At 37.0% G+C, this 27,968-nt stretch overlaps 1 protein-coding gene across 2 annotated transcripts; it reads left to right on the forward strand.

The window, feature by feature from the left end:
- Positions 1 to 26,781, forward strand: LOC107775716 (rho GTPase-activating protein 7-like). 2 transcript variants are annotated; one of them, XM_016595465.2, is made up of 22 exons: positions 1 to 415; positions 1,009 to 1,045; positions 2,787 to 2,863; positions 9,507 to 9,577; positions 9,651 to 9,729; positions 10,221 to 10,365; positions 10,491 to 10,610; positions 11,851 to 11,928; positions 13,647 to 13,702; positions 13,810 to 13,879; positions 16,670 to 16,757; positions 18,170 to 18,413; positions 18,676 to 18,897; positions 19,471 to 19,800; positions 20,020 to 20,069; positions 22,913 to 22,973; positions 23,049 to 23,132; positions 23,800 to 23,913; positions 23,995 to 24,164; positions 24,545 to 24,614; positions 25,408 to 25,608; positions 26,323 to 26,781. In XM_016595465.2, the coding sequence occupies exons 1-22, from the start codon at positions 362 to 364 to the stop codon at positions 26,509 to 26,511; spliced, it is 2,610 nt and encodes an 869-aa protein (XP_016450951.2). In that variant the 5' UTR covers positions 1 to 361; the 3' UTR covers positions 26,512 to 26,781. The 2 variants fall into 2 exon arrangements, with proteins under 2 accessions (XP_016450951.2, XP_016450952.2); XM_016595466.2 differs by having other exon boundaries at positions 26,326 to 26,781.
- The last annotated feature ends 1,187 nt before the right edge of the window (positions 26,782 to 27,968 follow it).

Genomic DNA, 27,968 nt, shown 5'->3' on the forward strand with positions numbered 1-27,968 from the left:
AGTACTTACATACTTTACTACTATTACAATCTACGCCACCTAATCAAATCCACCCACCCACCTCCACAAAACAGAAGAAGAAGAAAACAAAAGCGACCAGACACAACAATACAGAGGAGCAATAACCCTCTATTTTGTTCCATTATGTTCAGTCACTGTTATTGTTTCCTTTTTCTTCACATTTTCATAACAAAACCCTAAATTTTTTCCTATTCAGATCTCTTCTGATTCTTCAGTTACTGTTGTTTATCTTCTTGATCTAAGTCAACTCAGTTTCTTGAGTCCACAGTTTTCTCCTTTTTTTTTTTTTGGGTGCAATGTTGGGGTTATTTGGTTGCGTTTATTGAACCCCAGAAGGGAAATGTCAGCTTCAGTTGCTGCATTTGAGCGTCCAAGAGTTGGTTCTTCAAATACGGTAAAAGTTCTCTTTTTTTACTTAAATTGTCTTCATCTTCTTTTTTTGCTGTTTTTTTGTTTTTGTTTTATGGAAATAAGGAAGAAGAGTTGTGGGGGTCATAATGAAGTCAATGATAGTCAAATGATTCTTGCTTAGGAAAAAATTGAACTTTTTTTATTGGAGTTGCATTTGGTTATACCTAAAAGAAAAATTTGGGTGAGTGGTAGTCAAAATTTTCAAATTGAGAAAAAAACTTTGTTCTTTTTAATTGGGTTATATTAATTTTATCCAAAAGATTGTATTTTGAATGAAATGTCATTAAGAGGAAGTTAGAAAAAGGAAGAAGAGAAATTGTGGGATTATTATGAAGTCAATGATAGTCAAATGATTCTTGTTCAGAAAAAAATTTTGTTTTTGTGATTGGTGTTGTTCTTGTTTAACCCAAAAGAAAGATTAAAAAAAAAAGAAATTTTGGGTAAATGGTAGTCATTATTGTTCATGATCTCTAGCCATATTTTCTCCAAAAAAGTATGGTCGCTGCAAATGCTTCTAATCATGCTTTATGATAATATTCTTGGCCTTGAAATTTTGAATTTTGTAACAATCTGCAGGTTTTCAAGAGTGGGCCACTATTCATCTCTTCCAAAGGTCAGTAAAGCTGTTTCTAGTTTCTTTGATACATTCGTGTTATTTGACATATTCTATCATACACAAGTCACTTAAGCACCCAAGGGTATGGCCTAGTGATCAATGAAGAAGGTTGAAAACATAGGGTCTCTGGTTCGAACCCCAATGGAAACAAAAATACTAGATAATTTCTTTCCATCTCTCAAAGCTTTAGTGTATAGAGTTACCTAATACCTGTTACTCTGATGGGAGGTAGCAGATATCCGTTGGAATTAGTTGAGCTGCACGCAAGTTGGCCTGGACATCGTGGTTATAAAAAAACATGGTCAAACTTTTACATGCTAGATTGGAATTTAGGTTAAATGAAGGGCGGGTTTTCCTGTTTGCACGATCTCTTTTCTTTTTGGATCCAATATTGAAAGAACAATTTTTTGTTACCAGATAATGAAAAGGATACTGGTCGTGAGATGATAACATTTGAATAATTAACTGACAGAATCAGACATAAGAGAAGATCATGAGTTGGTGGTCCTTGCCCTACTAAGTATTGTATTCCTTGGCAGAACTACAAATTCTTTGAATAAAAGGATGAGGAGAACACTATTCAATCCAAAATGTATAAAAGAAAATTTATTTTTCCCTAGATACATCGAAACCCATGGGAGTTAATGTTGAAGAATTACTATCTCAAAGGAGAAACATTATGAAAATACTCAGTTGATTAGTCGAAAACAAGATTCTCTCCGAAGACAGTAGTGGGAGATAGCTCTTATTCTTTCGAAGACAACCAATGTAAGAAAGCTTATAAAACCAAGTTCGACTAGGCTGATTAGTTGAGAGACTAAGATGCCGATCAAGAACATGCTAAAAACTCGATTTTTATACTTGGAGTCTAGAGGAAAGGAAAGGGGGGGGGGGGGAAGACAACTCTAGAACTAGTGGGGAGAAATAGTTTTATCTCTACATGAAGATATCCTATAGTTAGGTGACATTTGCTGTCCTCACCGGCGTAGATATTTCTGTCTTAAGTGGAGGGAAGAGAAAAGAGAGGGGATTTATGATAATCACAGTAATTACAACTTAAATGCGCAATAAGGGAGATAACATAGTGGGTGGGCATTAAAATACTTGAGCTTAGGAAATTTGTAGCCGTTTTTTGAGGGAGGTTTTGAGGAGAGACTAGTAACGTGCTGATTGTCATTCAATAAAAATGGTGGGTGGCAAGGAGTGACAATGAAAAGATGAGGAAGAGTAAAGGAAGGGAGAAAGGGGAGAAAACTCTTACCAGGCATTCAGAAAAGATAGATTTCTTATCTTCTCTAAGCAAAATGAATGTTTTAAGTCTGTGAATCAGATTGCTCTTCCCAGTATTCTTAGATCATAAGCCTTTACTTCTTGAAAATGGGGACTGGGAGGCGAATCCTTCATTTTTCAAATTTGAAAACATGTGGCTACTAGTAGAAGGGTTCAAGTTTGAAAACATATGTCTACAAAGTTTTTGAATCTTCGACCAATATTCCCCCCTCTGTGCCTGTAATAGATTGGTCTATTCGTTATCTCTTTAGTTTTAGGCAAATGTATGTCCCATGCTCTACAACATTCTGATCCACCAAGTGATTGAGAGCATTCTTTCACGCTTTTATTCATTTTCTTCTGTATGAATGTCCTTTATTCTTTGGACTCCTATTCCAACAAAAGAAAACCCAAAGGGAAACTAATTTTTTGAAATTGATATTAAAGCTAATATTTTAACTTCTTGCAGGACTGGGTTGGAAGTCTTGGAAAAAGCGTTGGTTCATCCTTACACGCACATCTTTGGTCTTCTTCAAGAATGATCCTGTTAGTATCTTCTTATCCCAATACTGACTTTTATTTGATGGAACAGCAGGTGTAACATCCTATTCACTACTCCGTTCAAAACATGCAGTTGAAATTAGAGTGACTTCTGTTCTATGCTGTTCATGTCTATGACCATTCGTTACCTATGAGATTCTGATTATTATAGACAGTTGGATGCCATTTTGTGGAGAATCATATTTTTGTGTGAATTATCTGCTTTTATGTACTTCTGTACGGGACATCCCATTTACATCAGTAAAATGTATCTTTAAAAAAATATCAGCATGAGATTGCAGCGCAGTTGATCAAAGAAATATCTATAAGCATTTTGTATCTCCAACATCAATGGTGACACTTGATTTATTTCATCAATCATCTTTCTAAAAATGGAGTCTTTTCGTAAAAGTTCAAGACTATGCAGGATATTTATTTGTTTTATGGAATTCAAAAGAGTAACAACAAGAATGTTAGTAAAATAATCTGGAGATGAGATAACGTAAAGTAGGATTGCATTAGTTCAAGGATTTCCAGATGTTTCTTTTTTATTTTGTTTTTCTCTTTGTAAAGGTTGAAAAACTGATTATCTCAAGAGGCATCAAGGGGTTTCTTCTTTTGATTGGAAAAGAAAAACTTTTGATACTTGGCTCATGATAGGAAAGTCTTGTGAGAAATGATGGAAATGTCGACTGCATTGCTTCAATGTTTTTTCTAGATTTTGCTTCTGATAGTTGTTGAGTTATCGTTATACTTGCAAAAGGCATCAAGGGATATGGTCCTTTCAATTCGTAACTATATAGCTGTAAGGTGGCGACTTTACCAATAACCTACTTAGAACTTTTGCTGGGGGGAAAGTTTAAAGATAAAGATTTATGCCTCAAGGGCTTTGATCTGGTGGTAAGATCGCAACACATGATTTGTGGATCAAGCGCTCGCACGGTTCGCACTATGATATAGGCAAAAGCCTGGTATTTAAGTAAAAAGGGATAGATAGGTGGGCCCATTATCCATCAAATTTCGAAAGGCTACATGTCCGACGATTTTTTGGCTATAATTTTTTTTATGGAATCATCAGACAAGTGTAAGAGAGGTTGAGTGGATGAAATATGCATTATCTGTCCAAGGGAGAGAAAATAACTTTCTGAAATCCATCTTATGTAAAATACCAACATATTATATCTTCCTATTCTGCATGCCAAACAGTAACAAATAGGGAAAATTGATGAGGTACTTGTGAGGTGAAAAAGAGGGGAATAAAAAGTATCATTTGGTTGGTTGGATGATAAGGTACTTCTTGTGGGACGGAAAGAAGTAGAAAGTGGTTTCATTTGGTTGATTGGAAGAAAATAACAGCCCCAATGAATGAATTGAGTGTTGGGAATTTGACAATAGTCAACATTCGGCATGTCACCATATGGGAAATATTTGGAGATTTGCTAAGAGGAGAATGTATTACGAAGAAAGGAGATAACTAATTAATATGGATTAACATAGATGGATTGTTCTCAAAGAGGATCATGAATCCCTTGGAAGTTAGTTTATGGAAGAATACTATAAGGGGAAAAAATAGTTTGTCATAATACTAGTATCAACATGGAGGCTTGCATCTGGAGTCTTGTGTGACAAGAAAGTGCCACCGATACTCAAAGATAAGTTTTATAGAGTTGTGGTTAGACCGACCATGTTGTATGGGGCAGAGTGTTGGCCGGTTAAGAACTCCCATATCTAGAGGATGAAGGTAGCAGAGATGAGGATGCTGAAGTGGATGTGCGGGCACACTAGGATAGACAAGATTGGGAATGAAGATATTCGGAGGAAGGTGGGCATGGACCCTGTGGATGACAAGATGCGGGAAGCGAGGCTCAGATGGTTCGGGCACGTGCGAAGGAGAAGCCTTGATGCTCCAGTGAGGAGGTGTGAGCGGTTGGCCGTGGTGGGTACGAGAAGAGGTAGAGAGAGGCCTAAGAAGTATTGGGAAGAGGTGATCAAGCAGGACATGGTACGACTGCAGATTTCTGAGGACATGGCCCTTGATAGGAAGGTTTGGAGGTCAAACATTAGGGTTGTAGGTTAGGGGGTAGTAGAGCTTTCCTTACTTCATACCGGGGGTGAGGCGGGGTTGGATTAGGGTTGATCTTAGATGGCTTGCAGTTTATGTTGAATCCACACTATCCTTGCTATTTATCTTAGCCCCGGGCCTTAGTTACTGGTTACTGTTATTGCATGTCATTTATGTTTTGGTTGTTATGCTTCTGTTACTATTACGGTTTCTACTGGAGTTACTAATGAATTGTCTTTTTTTTTTCTTTTTTTTTCGTCTTTCTGAGCCGAGGGTCTATCGGAAACAACCTCTCTGCCCTATCGGGTAGGGGTAAGGTCTACGTACACATTACCCTCCCCAGACCCCACTTTATGAGATTTTACTGGGTAGTTGTTGTTGTTGTTGTTGTTGTTGTTGTAATACTAGTATCAACATGGGTAATGCAGAAACATTCAATTTTTGTGAGAAGCAACTATAGAGGAACATTTCTTTTAGGTGTTTCATAGGGAATCAATCCTTTAGGTGTAGAGTGATAAATAATGGGGATACAGTGTAATTTGACCACTAAGGAAAGAAAACCATGGAATCTCCAGAGATGTTATTTGTAAGGGGGCTTTACAGGATTGGAAATGAGAGGAAACTGAGGAACTTCTCATAGGATACATGAGTGAGGAACTTTTGCAGGAGGTGAATGGAGAATGGAACGTCGTGGAGGAAGGAAGATCAAGGAATCTACTGTGAATTGCGGTATTAATTTTTTTGGATTTTGTTCCCTAGCCTTTGCATAGATCTCTCTGTATTGGAGCGGGCTTTTTTGATTATTTTGCACTCGATATCTTTTGGCATCTGTATCTTCTTGATGCATTTAATGAAATCTACTTACGGTTGGAAAGACAACAACAATAACAGTAACAACAAACCCAGTGTAATCCCATAAATGGGGTCTGGGAAGGGTAGTGTGTACGCAGTCCTTACCCCTACATTATAAAGATAGAGAGGTTGTTTCCGATAGACCCTCGGCTCAAGGAACAGTAAAGATAAGATAAAGCAACCAAGTAGTAAACAAAAGTGACAACAATGTATTAAGGTGACGAGCGTGAATGACACAACAAAAACAACAACAAAAAACACAATATGTAATAATAAAGAACCATGACATGACTAAGATAATACAAAAACAGTCTTAGTACTACTGGTAGGCCTAGGAGGAACACACTACTAACTGTCAACCTATAACCCTAATACTCGACCTCCACACCTTCCTATCTTAGGTCATATCCTCGGTAAGCTGAAGCAATGACATGTCCTGCCTAATAACCTTTCCCCAATACTTCTTAGGCCTACCCCTTCCCTGCCGCAGACCCGCCATGGACAACCCCTCACACCTCCTGACCGGTGCATCTATGTTGCTCCTCTTCACATGCTTGAACCATCTCAACCTAGATTCCCGCAACTTGTTCCCCATCAATGCCACTCCTACCTTGTCCCTGACAACTTCATTCCTTATCCTGTCCTTCCTGGTATGCTCACACATCTATCTCAACATCCTCATTTCAGCTACTTTCATCTTCTGGACATGAGATTTCTTGACAGGCCAGCACTCAGCCCCATACAACATAACTGGTCTAACCACCACTCTATAGAACTTGCCCTTTAAGTCCGGGTGGTACTTTCTTATCACATAAAACCCCCGAGGCGAGCCTCCATCTCATCCACCCTGCTCCAATACGATGAGTAACATCCTCTTCAATCTTCCCATTACCTTGAATAATAGCCCCAAGATACTTGAAACTATCTCTTTTGCGGATGACTTAAGTACCAATCTTCACTTCCACTTCTTTTACAATATTGTTTATAATCGATATTGCTACTACAATATGGTTTATAATCGAATACACGAATTCGCTTGAGTTGTGCTAGATGCTATCCTAAAAAATTATTTTAGCAATGTAAAATATTTCCTAGGATTAAACAAGCCTACCTCTTGTTAAAAATATGATTCATGATAAGTATATTTCAAAAGATTTACAAGTGGCCGTGGCTTGTGCGTGTGGTGCTAAGTGGCTCAATTCATACAATGTTATAGTCAAGTGGCTTAAGAGACATAAGTGTCTCTATGCATTAGATTTATTGGACAAGTGGATGATACTCGTAATGAAAAAGTGCAACCTTTATACCTGTAAATAGCATCACTTGATTCATCTGAATTATCATCAACATATTCTTCTTCTTCTTCAAGACCTTTCTCATTAGCTAATGATTACGTCCTCCATTAGCTAATTATTACTTTGTTACTATAATCATTATCTCTTATTATATTAATTATTCTTTCTCTCCATTTTATTTTCCAAACTTGCTAGTTTATTACTTCCTCTGTTCCAGTTTATGTGAACCTATTTCTTTTTTGGTCCGTTCCGAAAAGAATGATCCCTTTCTAAATTTGGTAACAATTTAGCTTAAACTTACAATTCTACCCTTGCTGAAAAGCTTTTATAACCACACAAATACTCTGAGCCCTTTTTGACTTGTTTAGGACCACAAATTCCAAAAGTCGTCATGTTTTCTTAAACTCTCTGCCAGTCAAACAGGTTCACATTAATTGGAAAGGAGGGAGTATTTATTTTTGCTATTTTTGTTCCTCCTAATAAGAGGTGGGCTTGTTTATCTTGGAAAAATATTTCATATTGCAAAAATGGTTTTTTAGGATAGTGCCTAGCGTGACTCAAGCCAATTTATGTATCCACTTATAAATAGTATTTATAGTAACATTGTTATTTACCCCTTGCTTTTTCCAACATTTCTAGAAAATAAAATGGTAGCAGAGATAATTAACAATCGAGGATAATGCTTGTGTGTAGAAGAGTAACGATTGGCTAAAGAGAAGACACTATGATTATAGGTAATTATTAGCTAATGAAAGCATTTCGGATGGATCAAGTGATGCTATTTATAGGTGTAGAGATTGAATGCACAAGCCATATCCACTTGTAATTTTTTTGAAATACAATTATCATGCGCCATATATTTAGCATAGGAGGGAGGTGTGAAAAGAGTGAGTCAAGGTAGAAGAGGAAGGTAGTGATGGATTGGTAGCCTTTATAAGGAATGGGGAAAAGACATAAACCATGTCTTACTACGTTGCCAATTCACTACACAACTACCAAATTTCACACTTTCTTTGTTTGATGTCTTGGTAAAGCTTAGGATAATGTTCGAGATAATTACTAGTTCGAGTTACGTAGGACCGGCAAGGAGAACAAGGTAATTCAGAGGTCCACTTTTTGCCTTTTTCTGGTTGGGATTATCACAGTACTTAGAGGGCTATGAATGTGTTTCAAGATGTTTTTTTGCTTATTCTTTTGATGTGAAGAGAAGATGTTAGCATGTAACAAGCTCTTGGTTGATTTGATAGATGATGGTGGTTATCCAATGACATTGTAATTAGTTTTTGACACTATCTTGGTGTGTTATTTAATAAGTTTATTTTGATTTATCCGAAGGCAAAAGTCTTGAGAACATAGTAACAAGAAAAGTTATTACTCCCTTCATTTCATTTTACATGAAGGTGTTTGTTTGATTGGACATGAGTATAAGAAATAAAGGAAGATTTTTGACACTTAAGCTAACTATATGCAACGTACCAAAATTTTCCTAAGTGGTGGTGAGAGTTCCACATGTCTTTTCAATCTTTCTCTTCCAGTAAGAGAATGAACTTTAAATCAAGTAGTCCAAACAAGTCATTTCATTAAGGATAAATTAGGAATCTAAGTATTCTCTCTCCTAGTAAGAGAATAAACTTTAACTCACGTCGGTCCAAACAAGTCATGTCATTAAGGATAAATTAGGAATCTAATATTAATTAATTTCCAAATAGAGAAAGATGTCATTCTTTTTGAGACAGAGTAAAATGAAAAGTGTCACGTAAAATGGGACATAGGGAGTATGATGCCTAGCTCATTGAGCACTCCTAGCTCGTACGACCGTTGAGTAGCTCCAAAAATATGGAGCAGAAGTACAAGATCCTAACTGATTTTGAGAAAACTGAACATTTTTTAGCTTTTTTCATTTGGTTGCTGGAGTTTATCTGCATCTTTTTTTGTTGCTGTTGAGCTTTGAAAATGAACTTGTTCTATGCAAGTTATTTGTAAATATTTGCTTCTATTTGTCTTCCTTCCCTTAGATTCAGCTGGCTATCCGTCATTTAGCCAGTGGCAGAGATCGCCTTGTTTTTTCCCCGTTTCTCTGCATAAAAGTGCTTCGATTCCAAACTCCAGATCCACTTTAATGTATTTTTCCTCCCTTGTGGATGTCAGTGACCTTAACGTATTAAAGCCATAGCATCTATTTGTCTTCATCAATCTATCAAATGGATTTCTAAGAGACATGGAGTGCTAAAAATGTGCCTAGATACAATATTTTTGGCTTTACATGTCATTTGATTTTTTTCTCTGTTGATATATTCACTTTTAGCTTGTCAAGATTCTCAAATTTTGGTGATTATTTACTTCTTTTTTGGTCCACTTCATTATTAAATCTCTACTATACCTAAAGGTGTCAAGTTTCAATTTTTGTACATATATGCTTACAATTAATGTCCTCATGTAGAGCACACTTCCTCAGCGAGGTGGTGAAGTGAATCTAACTTTGGGAGGAATTGACTTAAATAATTCAGGGAGGTAATACACACGTCATATTCAAGTTATCTAATTTTTTTTTGTGTCTTTGTGCTAACAACTGCTTGTTATTCAGTGTTGTCGTCAGAGAAGATAAAAAGCTATTGACTGTGCTGTTTCCAGATGGACGTGATGGACGAGCTTTTACACTTAAGGTGCTTCTCTACCTCCCCCTGCCCCTCTGTGTGTGTGTGTCTGTCTTTATCACTGTGCTACATTCAAAAAATTTTCAGAAACTCAGAAACGTGTGATGCAACTCAGAAGTGACCCACTTGACCAGTTGCTAGCAGAATAAGTCTTTTTCAATACATCTCTCTATACATTTTAAGTTTCTTTGTAAGCGTCTATGGGTATTCTAAACTCTAGAATCATCGTGTACAATTTGCTAGTCATAGCAGCGCTCCGGTGATAGTGTTAAATGATTGTAATTTTCTGAAACTATTTCGATGAGGCATTCTCTTTTCCTTTTTAATAAGTATTTGATTAGGCAATCCTATCATCTTATATTTGACACAAATAACTCATTTTAATTGTAGAATTATTCCGCTTACAGTAACTGTACATCAACACCCCCCTCAAAAAAAAAAAAAGAAAAAAAAGAGATCAATGGAATTTTCTTTATTAAGCCTCAAGCTTTCTACTGCAGGCAGAGACCGCAGATGATTTGTACGAGTGGAAGACTGCCCTTGAGCATGCTCTTGTCCAAGCGCCAAGTGCTGCTCTGGTGATGGGTCACAATGGCATTTTCCGGAATGACACCAATGATTCCTTTGAAGGGTCTTTCCATCAATGTTAGTGCACTCTTTGCTGTTATCTGCCAAGACTTTGTTTTCATCTTCAAATGCTCAGATGAACCTCGATCTTTTCCATTTTTATTATTTCTGCATAAACATTGACCAGTTTACTTTTTATTCAGGGAAGGATAAGCGCCCTGTTAAATCTTTAGTTGTTGGAAGACCAATTCTACTCGCCTTAGAAGACATAGACGGAGGCCCATCCTTTCTTGAGAAAGCACTGAGATTTCTTGAGAAGTATGGTAAGCCCACCATTTGCTCCCCTGGAAATGGAGTTGTATAAGAATAAAATCGAGAAGCCCTTTGGTCTAGGTTACATGGTGGCATTGTTGTGTGACCGTTTTGGTTATTGTACTTTCATCAGGAAGCTAGACCAGAAAAGTAATAGCAGTTGAAGAAAACTAGCCAATTCAGACAAAGATGGTAGTGCTTGAATGAATCTACAATAACCAAAAAAGTCACACAATAATGTCACCATGTAACCTAGGCCAAATGGCTTCCAAGTTCTTGTAGCTTTTGCCTTTTCTTTTTTATTGGATAGTCACTGATCTACTGCAGGAACAACTTACTGTCAAGAAGTTTCCTCGTCTTCTTTTCTGTTTTGTTCTTTCTGTTTTAAAGGAACAATTATATTGATATAAATGGGTGTAAATTCGTTTACAAACGATACATGAAACGTAGAGAATCTTAGACAAAAATATGATTCTTGATTGAGTGCACCTGCACGATCATGGGTAAAGATATTCACGGTTAAATCATTTTCCATTGAGCTATTAGTAAGAAAGCAAAGGAAGATCCGGAAAATTTTGTTGAAGACCAAGGAAAGAGAAGTAGCTTATCACATGGTAAACAGTCAAGGATGTGATCATACTTGCGGATAATTTAAGGAAGAAGAGGCAAATTGTTATGAGTTGTTCTTGTCTATGTAAGAAGCAAGGACCTTACCTTGATTCGCATCGTAGCTTTACTCACATATCCGGACCTTGGTCTTCTCTATGTTTAATATCTTTTGTCATTACCAAGGATAGACCCTTGTGGTCCGGCCCTTCCCCGGACCTCGCACATAGTGGGAGCTCATTGTTGCCCTTTTGTTACCAAGGATGGTGGAAAAGGTAACATCAAGTTGGAGATCACTTGACATAGGTATGAGTGGAAGACATTTGGAGAACAAGAAGGTTCGTAGGCGTAACAACTCAATCTCCCCTTTCTTGTTCTCCAAATATCTTCCAAGAACTGAAAAAAATAGGAAATCGAGTTGGAAGAACATGAAATAGGAAATTTCTGTCATCTGTTGCTTTTATTATTTATAGTTCTATATGCTTTTTTTGGGTCATCCTTGTTGGATGATGTGTAATAGATTTTCTAACTTTAAATTGTAACGGTATCTTTGCAGTATGGTGAGCATCTTTAGCGAGAATGCATAAATGCAGAGATGGTTAGAGTCTGTTTTAATTGAATCTGCTAAATTTTCTGCTCTCATAGGTACCAAGGTCGAAGGTATATTACGACAGTCTGCAGATGTCGAGGAAGTGGAGCGGAGAGTAAAAGAATATGAAGGAGGTACATCTGTTTTTGTTGGATGGATGACATCTTTCTTATGTAATGAAATTTTTTGGAAAAAACCTTGTATATCTTCACGATGTTTTTTTTTTCTTTTCATGTTTGAGAACTGAAGTATATTTATGGCTGTGCATGTATAGACAGACTGTTGTACCCAATGCATCTTGATTCTATAAATTCCATACTGTTCCGGTATTTTCATGATTGTTATGATCTATTCGCTGGATTAGCTAAATGTTGGTGATGTTTCTCTGCCACTGCTTAAATTGCTTCCTTGTCACAGTATTTCTACGAAAGAAATGCCCTAAATGAGTAGAGTTCAGATGGCTTTTGTATTGTGTTATTACAGTAAAAGAAATTGAAAATTTGTAGTTTGCTCGACAACTCACCGAACATAAATTCATCACTTTGTATAGTTGATGCAGAATGCTATTCAGAAGTCAAACATGCATATAGACCATGGACCGGTATAGGGTATTCCAAGTTGTGTAAGGCCAACCGATAAAATTGGTAACAGAGAATTCAAATTCCATTAACCTAGGAATGTTCAAACAAGTTAATTTTAGATGTTATAAGTGAGTGTCTAGGCCTCAGGGGCTCATATTTCTACTAAAAGCTTGAAAATAAACATGCCATGCACGACTATTAGGTCCAACAAGATAACCCAAAAGTAAGTGTACTACTCCCACACTAATGTTAATTGAAGAAATACAGCGCATGAGTTGCATCAATAGATGAAGTTAACAACTAGAATGTGGAAGCAATTAATTCATGGCAAGGTTCCTTTGGGTTGAGATACTGGAGATACAAGATTGGCAAAGATAACAAACTGGGGGAAAATTCGAAAACAAAATGAGAAAATATAATAAATATATTCAACAAGATAGCTGCATGTTGGTAAAATTCTTGTTCGTTGCTGAGAAATGGCCGTAGGCGGAGGAGGATTTTGAAGGAAGCATGAGATTGACAGTGGAGATAGTTGGTGCCTAGAATGGAAAGAAGTATGAACTCTTGGTAGATTATTAGTGTGGAATTCTTTCCATCTCTGTACGTCTTCGTTATGTGGTATATTGCCGGTAATTGATGCATTAGTCGAGGTGCATGCAATTAGGCATTGATACCTCCGCTAAAAAATGAAAAGAAATTGTAAAGGTTTCAACTTTCAAGTGAAGCAACCGAAACTTTTAGCTAGAATATATCTAGAAAAAACTCTAATCATGAAGTTAATGGTGCTAAATTCATCTCACATCCTTTAGAGGAAATAAAGGACCACACTTTCCACTGAAGTGGCCGATGTAGAATCGCTTGAAGTTTTGAAAGGTACCAACAAACAAACTTCTGTTTGTGCTGTGTCCATTTCTGGTCTCTCATGGTTAAATGTTAATGTAATTTTAATTTTTAGCTAGATTTAGAGAAGAGGGAAAAAGAAATCTATCGAACAGCTCTCCTTTGGTTGACAACTAGCCACAAAATAGTTACTTGCATACTATTTATGCTGACTTGCAACACACATCATTAAAGTGTGATTCACTTTTCTACCCTCTTCTCTTTCTTATCCTATCTTGTCTTTGGTGTTTAGAAATATGGTCAAGCTAATTGCTATTATGTCGGAGAACATGAACTAAGAATTTGTAGTGGCTTATTATGTGCCCTGATTTTTTTTCTAAATAAGATATTCTCCATTGAAGCATTGCTAACCTATTGAAAACTTTTCGAAGGCAAAACTGAATTTGGCCCCGAAGAGGATGCTCATGTAATTGGTGACTGTGTTAAGGTATAGGTCTGATGAGTTTATTATTTGTTTGATGCTCCTTGTCATCTCATTCTGCTGCTGAATACCTTAATTCTCTTCAACTAACATTGGAGCTACCATTTATGCAGCATGTGCTTCGGGAGCTGCCCTCATCTCCTGTTCCTGCTTCCTGCTGTACTGCTCTGTTAGAAGCTTACAGTAAGAAAACTTGACAACATTTGTTAAGAGATTTTTACGATTATTTCTGAGAATATTTAAGTTTTGTTACTTTGCGGTTATTTCTTACGATCATCACAGCTCCCTTCATGCTACTTCTCGTAGTTCTTTTCTGCTTTGTTTTATTATTGTCTACTGTGTAGATCCGATGAATAAAGTGCCTTAATTTAAAGTTCAATTAGGATCCTTTTTGGGCTTGTCCAAAACTTCTGGAATGTCTTGGCTACTGTAAGGTTAATCAAATTTCAGGGACATTTACGGTTTTTGTTTGTTTCTATCCTCTGATCTTTATTTAGACTGTATGTTTTGCAGTATTATATATGTTTGTTTTTGTAGAATAATGAGTTACTTATATTCAAGCAGGCTTCTATGAATTGGAAATTTTGCAGAATGTAAATGCCAGTATGGCCGGCTTCTATTTATATGGATATGTAGGAAAAGTGAGAGATGATTCTCATCTTCTTGTATTTTATAATCTATGCCTGTTGCAGACGTAACTTTCTCTTGACCCCATTAGTAAACTGAACGTTTTGATTGATGAAGTTGAAAGCCCCAAATATTTGTTATGTAAACAACTGTAAAATTTGGTTTGACATTGGAACATACATTGATCAGCATTACTTTGATATCACCAGCATTGTCAGAAGCATACTATATGCATACAAAAATTTAAGGCCGAATACATATAGAGACTCCTAAAGTTGCCACGATTTTTCATTTAGACACCTCAAGTAGGACTTGTTCCGATTGAACACATGTAGTAGGCCCAAAGTGTACCAATGAGACACTTTCTACTGACATGGTTGATAGCGTGAGTTGCACCGTGTAGAATGCTCTTTGGCTTGATGTTCCTGGCTGTAGTTTGCCAAAAATTGAACCACAATTAGTAGTTTTTTCCAAGTGAAAATAGAGTAATTAAGAGATGAAAGTGTGTACGAACATACATTTATGCGTCGAAAATACTCATAGGACATTAGTAGAGGAGAATGAACACGAGCATTCTGCAGGTGTTCAATCGGGACAAAGCCTAATTTTAGGTGTCTCCATATGTATTCAGCCAAATTGTAATATGCGACTATGCGTCCATGGTCCACCTTGTGCTATCCTGATAATGTACATCAAAGAACCCCCTAGAGAATAATTTGTATAAAGCTCGAAGAGGATAAGTCATTGAGTTCAAACGCAATGGAAAGCTGACAAGTAACCTTGACAGGGTTAGGGTGGAATGATGGTCTAGTCAGGAAATGGTTGTGCAGATATTGGGAAAAACCAAAAGTTATGTGACACAGGCTGATGAGAAGCTAGTGATGCCCCTGAGGAAGAGTGGGTTTGATGCAAATAATGATACAAATAAGTTCAACACATGAAAATTCATGTCATAATGTCTCCAAGTCCAAGGGGATGGATGACTTGTTGAAGTTCAAAAATAACATTCTAGAGATTGCAATTAGAATCCCAGCTACAAAACCCGGTGTGAGTCCATTCTTGGTGGGTAGATTTACACGACACCTTTGATTGTTAGTTTTGGTTGTCTAGTGGATTAGTTGAATTTATGCTAGCTCGCTCGAACACAGTCATTAAAAGAAGTTCAGCCTCAAAAGTTACATTTTTCCATTCTCCTTGCCTCTGTTTGTAAATGGTACTTTAATTTGCTCTTGGGGAGACCCCGGAGTTGGTGAGGTGATTAGGCGAGATATGGCGTTGCTCCAGCTGACTGAGGATATGACCATATATGGGAAAGTGTGGAGGTTGAGAATAAATGTAGAGGGTTAGGTAGCCGAGTGTTGTCCTGGTTTGTCACAGTAGCTTTGATACATCTCTTAGTGTCCTTCGGGTACTTTGTATCCCTAGATTGCTGTTATTACTTGTTGCTGCCTTGTTTCGATTTTCTATTTGCATTACTTAGTGTTAGTTTTGTATTTTCGCTTTGGTTGTCAGATTGGTTTGCTTGTTATCTCCCCTTCCCTTTTCCTTTTTCCTCTCTGAGCTGAGGGTGTACCGAAAACATCCTTTCTGCCTTTTTAAAGGCAGGGTTAAGGTTTGCGTACACTCTACCCTCCCCAGACCTCACTTGTGGGACTACACTGGATTTTTTTTGTTGTTGTTTGTAGACCCCTAAGTTGGGAATGACCCTTACTCCTCTGCACCAAGATTCCCTCGTTTCTTATCCGGATAAGCCCCTCATCCAACAAAACTCTACCTTCTTCGTCCTTGATGCACTTCACTTGGTCCAAGTCACGAGTTTTTTATTGAGTAGAATTATAAATGCTATATGTTAAGAAAGCTTAGCTCAATGTGAGTGCCTCGAGCTTTTTATTGCGTATGAAGCCAGCTCACGCTCAATTTTGAGCCGATATGTTATAAGAGCCTGGCTTGAGTATGCTTAAGCTCAATTTGTGTGATGTATTTGAACAATATATTTAATGTGCTCACATAAGAGTGAGGGGGGGGGTCTTGATAGCTGAGAATTTGAGACAGAGGAGGATTGCATACGTCAATTGGTGTTGTATGAGCCAAAAATCTGGCAAAGCCGTGGATCCTCTCCTTTTGTATTTTTCAGGTGGAAACTCGTTTTGTGATTGTAGATATGCCACTTTTATGAGGTCTCTGGATGTGAAACTGTCTGTTGATCCATTTGTTGCTCACTGGAACTATTTCTGCTCATTATGATTACATGTGCTACTTGTATTTAATTAGCATTTTTCAGTTTAGGATGTTAATTTAAACATATTGGTTTTCTAACTTCCAGTTGTTTCATTTTTTTGCCCATAGAAATTGATCGAAATGAAGCTCGAGTTAATGCTATGCGCTCTGCCATTCTCGAAACATTTCCTGATCCAAATAGGCGTTTATTACAGAGGTAACTCTTTTTTGTATTTTGCTGATATGGTTGTGTAATTTTTAATTTGATCCTGTGTTTTCAGTTTCTGTTACAATCTTTTATGGTGGTGGTATTTTTTGCTAGTTTTCTTGGTATGGCAAGTTCTTGATGATGGATAATGAATCTGGTTTGGCAATTGGATGCTTACAATCTTTGTTTAGTGGAAAAGTTGAACAAAATGTGGTAGTGCTGAGTGGAATATCTAATCTAGCCACTCCTTTGCCATGAATTGCCGTGGAAGTCTTACTGATCTCTAAATGTTACAGGAAACAAAAAATGATCTGCTGGACATATCATTATGGTTTGCTGGATAATTGTTTCCGCTGTTGTCCATTGACTTATTATCGAGGCAGAATAATTATTTAATCTGGATTTAGATCATTAGGTTTGTTGGAGAACGGTTTTCTCGCTTGTCCATTAAGTCTTTTTTGAGACATTAATTTATTCATTGCCAAAAGTTCAAGAAGATCAATAGAACAGAGACATATCTATATTTCAGGCCTTTGATTTGCTTCATATGTGAATTTGCATGGGTGGCCCCCACACACTTCTCTTACTATTGTGTGTTGATGCATCAAATTCAAATGCTGCACTATTGTTATTGCCGAGTACTAATTTTGTGAAATAAACTTTAATTATCTGAAACCTAATTGGAGAAAGACGAACTGGATGGAATTAAATTCTAATGAGCAAATGAAAGCAAGGAATCAAAAGGTGCAGTTTTGAATATTTTACTAAAATTCTTTCTGGAGTCCAATTTATGGTACAAACTAGTAGGCCAAATTAAGGAAACTTCAATTTATCATCTATGCTGCCAGAACATGAAGTCCCCGGGGTTTTGGTCTAGTATTAAGGGCGTAGCTTGTAATGTGTGGGTTAGACGCATATCACCTATTCGAACCCTGCCACGGACAAAAGCTTGGTATTTAAGTGGAGAAGGGTAGAGGCATGGGCCCATTGTCCACCGAGTTTCAAACCTTGTACCACTACCCTGCCTGGCCTTTTCCCCTTTCTTTCTCCAAATGGTTTCACCCATTTAATGCACATCACTGGTTAATACTAGACTTCCCTCTGTGTCTCTATTTGTAATTATTCTATTGAGAGGTGGTTTAACCCACAAAGGTATTCTGCCCAATTTTAGACATTTCCTTTTACTGCCATGTTGTTGTAGACCCATATTGCAAACTTTTGAACTAGAAGATTAGTTATGAGAGAAAGAAACTTTTGAAATCTTCAGTTTTCTAGTAGTTCGCTGTAGATTGGACATGTTTTAGTTTTCCTCTGTCTTAATTTGAGGGAAGATGAACTTTGTAGGCTAATGTAAATACTTTTTTTGGTTAATTAAAATACCTTTCACTTTACCAACCTAACTTGTGAAGTTGCTACTGTAGAATTCTGAAGATGATGCATACAGTTTCTTCAAATGCATCTGAAAATCGGATGATGCCATCTGCTGTGGCTGCTTGTATGGCGCCATTACTTTTAAGGCCTCTTTTAGCTGGCGAATGTGAGTTGGAGGATGATTTTGATGTCAATGGTGATAACTCTGCTCAGCTTCTTGCTGCTGCTAATGCAGCCAATAATGCTCAGGCTATCATTACAACCCTTCTTGAGGAGTATGAGAATATCTTCGATGTAAGTTGCTCTTAAATAAAATCTGTCAAAATCCTTCATAAAAAAGAAAACAGTGAAAATCATTCAATTTTTATATCTTGGGTATCTAAAATTTGCTTTTGAGGTGTGATTCTCTTTCTTCTTCTTTTCCCCTGATTTACTCTGTTGGTTTTAGCTTGGGCAATCTTACAAGTTACAACAATCTATATTTGTCATACTGGATTGTCCTCTGCAGAATTTACATCGATGGACGTGCTTAGCTTTTCGTTGTGTTTTCTTACAGGATGATAATCTACATAGGTGCTCTATTTCAGCGGATTCTCAAGTTGGAAATAGTGGGACTGAAGAATCATCAGATGATGAAAATCTGGATATGAAGGAGAATGGTTATCATGATGCTGAAAATGAGGTCGACCCAGATACTGATGATGATTGTGATCGAATATTGAGTGGAAAATTGAGCGAAAGCAGTGGTTCCGCTGCCAGTGATCTTTATGATTATAAGGTTCTTTCTCTTGTTATGAAGAACTTTAATAGTTGTGGGCCAATATATTTTATCAGGTATAATTTTGGGCCAATTTTACAAACAGAATGGGAGGCCCAACGGCTAATGTGTCGTGTGTTTGAACTAAATTAAGGATTTTTTGAGTAAATCAGATAGCTGGTTAGCTACTTTCCCTTTCATTTTCTATTTCTTTGTATTGATGACGAAAGGGAGCCTAGAGCAACGGTGAAATTGTCTCCGTGTGATCTATAGGTCACGAGTTTGAGCCGTGGAATAAACCACTAGTTATGGAACTTACAGTGAGGTTTTGGCTACATTTTCTTAGTAGATTAAGTGTCATCGATGATGACTTCTAAACTTCCTGCAAAGCAAAGGCATGTTGTGTTTAATATATATTTTAAAAGGCACCCGTCTGAACAAAATGTATTGGTTATTTGTCCATTTTTTCTCCTTAATCATGTAAACATGAAAAATTATTCCACAAATAACCTCGCAAAAATTCAGAGAAAGTTAATTCAATATTTTAACTTCTATGAGTATTTATTTGAACTATGCATTAATATTTCTATGCAGGGGTTTGGAGGGAACGACTCAGATGTTGGATCTCCAAGAGACGGTTGTTTACAAGGAGTAAAATTGAGACCAACAGTGGACTCTCAGTCTCTTGCGGGTTCTAATGTCCCTTTGAATGAACAACCAGAAAGACGTGGAAATGAGACAAATGCTCTTTGCGAATTAGCTGGTGCCGAGTCTCAGAGATCCATGGGTGAGATACTCTCCTCTATGGATCCGGGGCCACCCCTTGGTGTCCCTGGACCTGATTCATGTATAGAGAAACCGAGCAGCAAGTTAACACCTTCAAACCAGAACGTCAAAAGGTCGACATTTTGGGGGAGAAGCAATGTGAGTGTCGGCATCTATTTTTGAAACTACGAATACTCTGATGTTTTTAGTGCAATAGATGAGGCATTAATTCCGTGTACCAGGTCCTGTTTTTACTCATTCTGGGATTGATGTGAAAAGTCCATAGATTTTCTCGTCTCTAGAATAGTCTTACACTAGATCAATCTAGCATGATAGCTGAATAAGGAATCTGATTTTCTGATTGTTACTTTTGCACAGGGTAGAAGTATTCCATCAACAGAATCAATTGATTCCTCCGGGGAGGAAGAGTAAGGCTTCTTTCACTTTTTCTCCCACCTGGTATTAGAGAAACTTATTTTAATTAATTGAAATATGACTCCATTGAGATAAGAATTAGGACGATGAATGGATGATGCCTCTGGTAACTAAGTGGATTTTAATTTTTTTCTCTATCAGGATGATTTTAATTTCAACAAATGGTATATCTCGTGTTTTGGGAAAGTTGGGAGAAAGACAAGCTTTTGTGTTGGGGGAGCAGTAGAGGTCATGTTGTAACAAGTGATATTACCTTTAATAGAAGTTTAGCTGAATTGAGACCAGTCCCTTTTCCTTCAAATAAAAGTAGTGAAGGGAAGATATTAAATTTGCTAAAACTGGATAGAATGGGTTCAGAAAAATCGGAAGAGAAAGTGGAGACTAGAAAATATATTCTACCCCAAATTCCATGCAAAATAATCCCTTTGAATGGGAACAGTTAGCTATTAAATCCTTAGCATACAGCTGTAAGAAAGAACAATAAGTGCTTTTACTCCTTGGGAAGATGCAGAAGTAGCTGCAGGCAACAGGTTTTAAGTAACTTGAGAATATGCAAGTTAAACTTTACGCTATGATTGCATGTTCGTCAATTATATTTAATTATAAAGTTATTGTTACAACCATGAAGAAACGACCAATCCCAACTACGGATATTTAAGAGCCTTCTCTAAGAGCATTCCATCTAGTGTAAGCATTTGGATAATCTGGAAGTGATGTGATATCTAAAATCCCTAAGAAATGATGGAAAGATCTCATTGACGCTAATGATGCGGTTGAAGCAAATCATGCTAGTGCTAAAATCAGAGCTTTCACTTTCAGACCGGTCCTTTTAGCACTTAATCTGGTCAATTCTATCTATAATTATATTATTCTCTTGATACTCTAACAAATCCACCAAATTCAAAGTGAGGAAACCTACTTGAGTTTGCCTATTCTTAAAGCATAGAAAGCTGCTACCAAAATCCCGCCGAACAAACTGTTACTGAAACGATGGTAAAAAGTATGGACTTTACCACTAGAATGGTTACCACAAAGAGGAGCTGAGTCAGCCCCTAGAAAGTGGAGCGGAAACAGTTGCCAAAGAGAGGAGCGATCCCGGCCACGGGAAAGATTAGTTGCAGCAATTGTCAGAAAGATGGGCTGTTCCAGTCGTCAAAAGAAAAGAGAAAGCAAAACTATCCACTGAAAGAAGATAGGGGCAGCAGCGGCTGCAAGAAAAAAAAAATTAAGTGGGCCCAGCTGCCAGAGGAAAAGAGGAGCCGTGCCTACCACCGGAAAGAGGAATGTGGCACTGCCCGCAGGAGAGAGAAGAGCCAGGCATTGGCTATAGGAGACTGAAGAGTGGGGTACCATCCCTAAGAGATAGATGAGCGAAGCAAAAGGTTACCAAGAAGTGGCAACAGACGTCGAGAGGGAAAAAAAGAGGACAAAATACTGGTCGAGGAGGTGGTAAGGCCGTACACCATGGGTGGGTTAATTGAATGTCTACCAAGAATCCAAGATCAGAGGTTTTGGTACTATGAGAAAGAATCTTAACATCTAACACAGACTTTAAGGCACAATGGATAGGTGTAAATCATGACCTTTATAAACCCCTCTAGAAACCCATTTTTTTGGGTCGTTACTCCTTTAGAAACCCTTACATAACTCAGCGGGATAATATTATAATTTAAGGATTCACACATCAATTTTGGTACAGACTTCTATATGCGAGGAATGGGCTTACCATAGATCAATTATGATACCATTTGAAAATTGTAGAAAATAACTTCTTATAGACTTGGTTATTGACACTTGAAGAAGGGCTCCTTATATAAGAGTATTAATCTATTAAAATAGGTGACTTCACTTGATATTCTAAAGGGTAACTTGAAACGGTAATGATAGCACTAATCATATGCTTTAGCCATTGGGGTGGGGGTGTGATTTGAGTGCTGATAAAAAGCATACATCTAAGCTTGTCGGGTACTTGAGTGTGATTTGGGTGCTGATATGCTCGGCTTGTTTGCATAATACAATTTTATTGCACTAATAATTGATTGGATGACATTTGCAGTTGCACGAAGCTCCTAAAAGCTCATATTTTTTAGTTTGAGAAACTTGGATACGTAAGTGAAGGAGCATCTGCTATCATGTCATCAGGACGCCATGATATGCTTTTGAAGCTTTTCACTCGTTTTACTTTCTTATGATGAAACAAGTTAGACACACACATTAGGGTATGTGGGTTCGTCCCCTTTGCTGCTGCATGGTAGGGTTTTGAAAGCTTATACTAGTTAGTTCATGTTCAACAAATAACAAGACGATTCAAGAGACTTAGCAGACTAAGTATATAATAGAATAATAGAACCACCAAGATTATTTTGTGATATTTAGTAGCTTATCAAAAAATTATGATCTCTAGTATCTAATGGAACAAAAAGGTGGGTAGGGAGAAGGTAGGTTACAGTATGCGATTATAATGCTTTTTTTTGGACGAAATGTTTGTGCAAATATGCATCTTTTACTTGTTTTGTATCTTGCCATTTGAGAAGTGCTGCATTAGTGTGTAACTGGGCCAATGCCATTTCATCCAAATATACACGTTTTACCTGTATCCTTTTGAATTTGTATTTTGCATTTATTTGTAATTCAGCACTGAAAGATACAATGCTCCAGGTAAGCTGGAGTGACACTAAATTTCTTGTTTCAAAGCTTGTCTGTGGGCTATAAACTTTAGAGATGCCTCTATCAATGAAAGTTTTGGTCAAAGTACATTAGCTAGTATAACCCTCGTTTCATCCCATTATCCTTCAAAATCATCTCTAAGATGGACCTTTTAACGACATGTCAACAGGCTTGCTATACAGAAACTTGAGATAGCGAAAAATGACTTGCGCCATAGGATCGCGAAGGAGGTATAGATCTCAGTTTATTTTATTTTACATTCATGATCTTCTTTGCTTAGACCATTGATATTTAACCTGTGTTAGGCAAGAGGAAACGCGATTCTGCAGGCAAGCCTGGAGAGACGAAAGCAAGCTTTGCACGAGCGTCGCTTGGCCCTTGAACAAGATGTATGAGAGTAATTAGTCCCTGATAAGACCAAAAAGTGTCGTCCACTTTAGCTATTTTTTTTCTTCTGTTGGTTTCTCTTTAATAATTTAGCATCTGCTCTACTCAATTTCAAAGCATGCTTCTTAGTAATCTTTTGCTTCATTTCCTTAGTATATACTCCCTCCATCCCAATTTACCAATTTATGTGAAGGTGTTTGACTGGACACAAAGTTTAAGCAAGAAAGGAAGACTTTTGAAACTTGTGGTCCAAAATAAGCCATAGATATTTGTGTGGCTGTTCATCTCATTAAGGGTATAAGGGGCATTTTAAAGTTGTTACTAAATATAGAAATGTGTCATTCTTTTTGGAGCTTACTAAAACGGAAAGTATCACATAAATTGGGATTGAGGGACTACATATTGTAAATGTTTTTTTAATCCTTTTCCCTTGTTTTGTGGTGAATTGGTTGCTGTTGACTAATGCTCTTACCAGTCATCCATTTCTTCTCTACTTTATCCAAGAAACTGTCTTTTGGTGACAATAAGAAATATAGCAGGTTTTGCTACTCTAATATGATTCCTAGTGTTCTTTTATGATATGTGCTGCACTTTGTACGCTGAAGATTTTGCACTTACAAGCTCACTATTTTTATGGAAAATATTTGATCACGTGTAACATTTACAAAGGTGGCTAGACTACAAGAACAGTTACAAGCTGAGAGAGACCTAAGAGCTGCATTGGAAGTTGGTTTGAGCATGTCTTCAGGACAGTTGTCAGGTTCTCGTCCTATGGATTCCAAGGTTGTATTGGTGATTGGGTAACTATGATTTTCCTTCCCATCAATTTGCTCTATTTCTAAAAGGTATTTTACTTTTATGAAGACTAGGGCTGAGCTTGAAGAGATAGCTCTTGCCGAAGCAGATGTGGCTAGATTAAAGCAAAAGGTTGCTGAGTTGCACAATCAACTTAATCAGCAACGGCAGCATCATTATGGCCCGTTAGCTGATGCTTGTGATCGTTATCAAAATGAACCAAATCATACTTCTCAGCTGTGAGTGTCAATTCAGTTTTTTTGTACTTTCTAGTGCCCTTATTTCAATTTCAAATGCTTCTTAGTGCGTGCAACAATTAAGGAAGTTATAAAAAATATGCAACAATTGAGAATGTTATTGTTGTTTATAACCGACTGGAAGGGAATTCCATTTTTTGATCATGGGCTGTTCCATCTTTATTTTTTTGTGCAACATGTTTTCGTTTATTTTTTTGGACTGCAATCATGTTAAGAGTACACAGATGCGCACTGTGTTCCCTTTCCAAAGAGAATGAGAGAAGTGATCCTACATGGAGCATTGCATGGACTTTCCGTTTCTTGAACTTACATATCTGAGATAAAGTTTTCCCTATATTTACCAAGTGTATTTTCGTCTGCAGGAAATATTACCAGCAAAATTTTGACACGACACTTGCTTTTTGTAATCATGAAAGAAGACAAAGAAATGAGGTGATTTTATCCTGTATATTTGGGTTTATATAAGCATATAGATGATTGTGCATTTTATCCTGTATATTTGGGAGTCGTGATAATTGCATTCTTCAACTCATCAAAAGTGTTTGTTCCTACCATTTGGCGTTCTTTCTATTTCCTAAGTAGTAGATGTATCTACTCATCTTTCCCATTGTTGCTGTATATATTAACTATTATTAGTTGGATCAACTTCTGTCTTTTCTTTGCGAATTTCATGTCAAGATTAACATTCGTCTATCAATCACATTGAACCTGAAAGAATATGTGCTGGTAATTATCTGATTGTAAAAGCTGAAGAAACAATTAGCTGGTATATTCTCTGGTATTCAGGCTTTTATCTTAGATGGCATGTTCACCCAATCAAAAATGTTATAAACATTTGTCTTATATTCGAATTCTTGTTTCATTTAGTGTTTGCAGAAATCTGAAAAGGTTGAAGGAGTTGACATTCATTTAGTGCTTGGTGACTTTTTTACCGTGACTAAATTTCTTTACTCATAAATGAGAATTAACTGCGAATGATGTCCAAGTTTTGGACTTCTGGTAAAGATGTTGGGAGTCGCGAGATTTCCTTTTACTTTTAAAAGAGAAATTAATGCAAACTATTCCAGATTCTGATGTGAAGTTGAGAGTTGAAAATTCGTCTGTAGATTTTCTATATTTATAGTTTATAGAATTGCCAGACCCCACTTGGTGGGATTATACTGGGTAGTTGTTGTTGTATAGTTTATAGAATTCTTTTATATGGTGAACTTCTGAAACAATGCAGGAATTGCTGGGTTCAGATTTGAGGAATATTAAAGGACAAGTAATGATATTGACCCCTGGTACTAGGCAGCCTTCTCGGAAACAACTCCGAGAGACAAGCTTAAGTGATTCTAAGAGTAGTGAAGCATCAACCAGTTTGTCTGTGGGTGAATGCGGTGTGGTTGATTCTGCCCCCCTGCATTCGACTTCAAAAGCCACTGAGGTAAGAAATGAAAACTTCAATCTTTTTGTTCTCACCCAAATTCAGGTACAAGGGGGTGTGCAAGGGCTCTAACTCATAAGTGCATGTGGATGACCCCACCAGTGTAGAGATAATACATCGCAGTTTAGCTAGATCTTATTTATAATGGTGGTCGGATCCAAAATTTAAGGTCTATGGGTTAAACCTTTAAGGTTTTGGCTTTGAACCCATTAATGTTATGGGTTCATATCTACTATTTGTTGCAATTTTAGTGAATTTTTACACATAAAATTATAATCCGCTTCGGAAGTACTGGGTTCATATTAACCTGGTATCTTCATGCTATCCTCATGCTGCATCCGCCTCTAGTCCGAGTTAGCTTGTGCGCGCCTCGACTATTCAACTGGGTACCTTGTTCCTCTTACCAGTATAGGTACCTGAATAACTTTACCCACAAAGGCTTAGGCAGATGGGAAAAAACCAAGTAGCATATTTTTATCTCTCCTGGGATTTGAACCCTGGTCTCGCCATGGTTTGCACTACTTTATTGATCACTAGGCCACACCCTTGAGTGTCAATTCAGCTAGATTTTTAAGCCACTATTTCCTTTTGATTTAGCCATACGAGGGTAGTAGAAATATAAACGGGGGAGGAGTAGCACTTTTTCTTGGATCAAGCTTACTACATTGGCTATTTGTAAGTCTAGCGCCATTTTGTTTTTGACCATAAATTTAGCAGGTGATGGATTATACACGACACCCTTCGGCTGCGTCTTCCACTTTGGTTGAATTAACAACACGTCTTGACTTCTTCAAGGAAAGACGCTCTCAATTGATGGAGCAACTCCATAGCCTTGACCTAAACTATGGATCAACATCTCATCAACAACCTATGTACAAACCTTCATCTCCTCCATGGAATTGAATGAAGTTTGTGTTTGAAGTTTGCAAAGGGAAAGCTGCAAAAGTTCCCGTTATTTGTATATCCTGTGTATCATAGTCTGTAGTTATCTCAAATACTATTTTTGCGAGTTTTCATTTTCGTTCTCGCCTTTTCCCTTTCATTTTGGTTGTATTGACGATACCTCTTGGTCTTGTTAGTGATCTCATTAATTCTGAACTTCATACTGTAAAGTAATAAAAATCTATTAATGTGTGGTATGGTTGACAAGGGACCTTGCTGCAGTTGGAAAAAGTTTCATGTATATTTGATACTGTAATTTTCTGAGGCATGCCATGTTATTTAGGACTGAAGCTCAAATATTTGTGTCACATGTTCTTATTATTTTTCATTTTATAGGCTAGAATATGGACTGAATTATTCTACTTTATAGATTTGCTTTAGTTTTTCTTAGATGTTTAAATAAGGAGCTTAAACCCATATCATGACTCATACATGAAATCTCCAAAGCATCAAAACCATTTTGTTCCCCAAAAGTCTTAATAACTCTTACTAGGGAAACCATGATTCAAATCCCAGCAGAGACAAAAAACGTCAGGTGATTTCGTCTCAGCGACGATCCATTTAAAGACAAAGAAACGTTCCCATATTTTGATATCCCTTTGCTTCAACTATTTGAAGTATTGATTGAAAATGTCTCTTCTTTTTTGTTATATATAGAGGGCTTTAAATAGTCAACTTAAGAATATAATATGCAGGAAATGTTGCATAACAAGAATTCAAAAAAACCTAAAATATCTCGAAAACCTAATAAATCTAACTAAATTCAAAAAAGTAGATTCATCCTAAAACTAAGCAACTTATTGTGCTAAAAAAAAATTGCAACAGGAACTGAAGCAAATCTTCAATACTCCTCCATTGCTTCAGTTGCTCTAAAATAATTGCTCCTTCTCAATTACTGCTTCTGCTGTTTATGCTTGAGGATTGTGTTGAGTATCTTTGAACTTGCACACTTTTATAACATGACCTGTTTGTTTGCAAATATCACACACATATTGCATTAGTCTCCACCAACAATTTTTTTTAAGGTGTGTTTTCTTTTTGAAGTATTTGCAAAGAGGATAATTGATCTTTTCTTTTTTGTTTTGCGCATAAAAAGCACGTTCATTAGCTATTTCTTGTCTAAATTCTCTGTTTTATTCTTGTGCTTGAAGAGCACTTATTAATTCTGCAATAGAGATGGTAGAGGGATCTTTAGACTCTTCTAGTGAGGAAATTTTGGACTCGAATCTCTTGTAACCGTCACAAGAATTTTTTCAACTATTATATCATCTTTGAAATCCTCGCCAAGCAACCTGATTCTATTAATAGTAGAAGAAATCCTATTAGAATACCAAGTGATAGTCTCGTCTTCTTGCATTCTAAGCGATTCAATTTTTTTTTTCAAATTTAAAATCTGCATTTGTCTGACTCGATCACTT

The sequence above is a fragment of the Nicotiana tabacum genome, chromosome 22, assembly GCF_000715075.1.
Source record: "Nicotiana tabacum cultivar K326 chromosome 22, ASM71507v2, whole genome shotgun sequence".
Taxonomy (NCBI): domain Eukaryota; kingdom Viridiplantae; phylum Streptophyta; class Magnoliopsida; order Solanales; family Solanaceae; genus Nicotiana; species Nicotiana tabacum.

Excerpts from the sequence above, each read along its gene's own strand:
- LOC107775716 (XM_016595465.2), top strand. The coding sequence starts at position 362 with ATGTCAGCTTCAGTTGCTGCATTTGAGCGTCCAAGAGTTGGTTCTTCA. Across the intron at positions 10,611-11,850 it reads GAGATTTCTTGAGAAGTATG|GTACCAAGGTCGAAGGTATA; the intron begins GTAAGCCCACCA and ends CTGCTCTCATAG. Across the intron at positions 11,929-13,646 it reads AGTAAAAGAATATGAAGGAG|GCAAAACTGAATTTGGCCCC; the intron begins GTACATCTGTTT and ends AACTTTTCGAAG.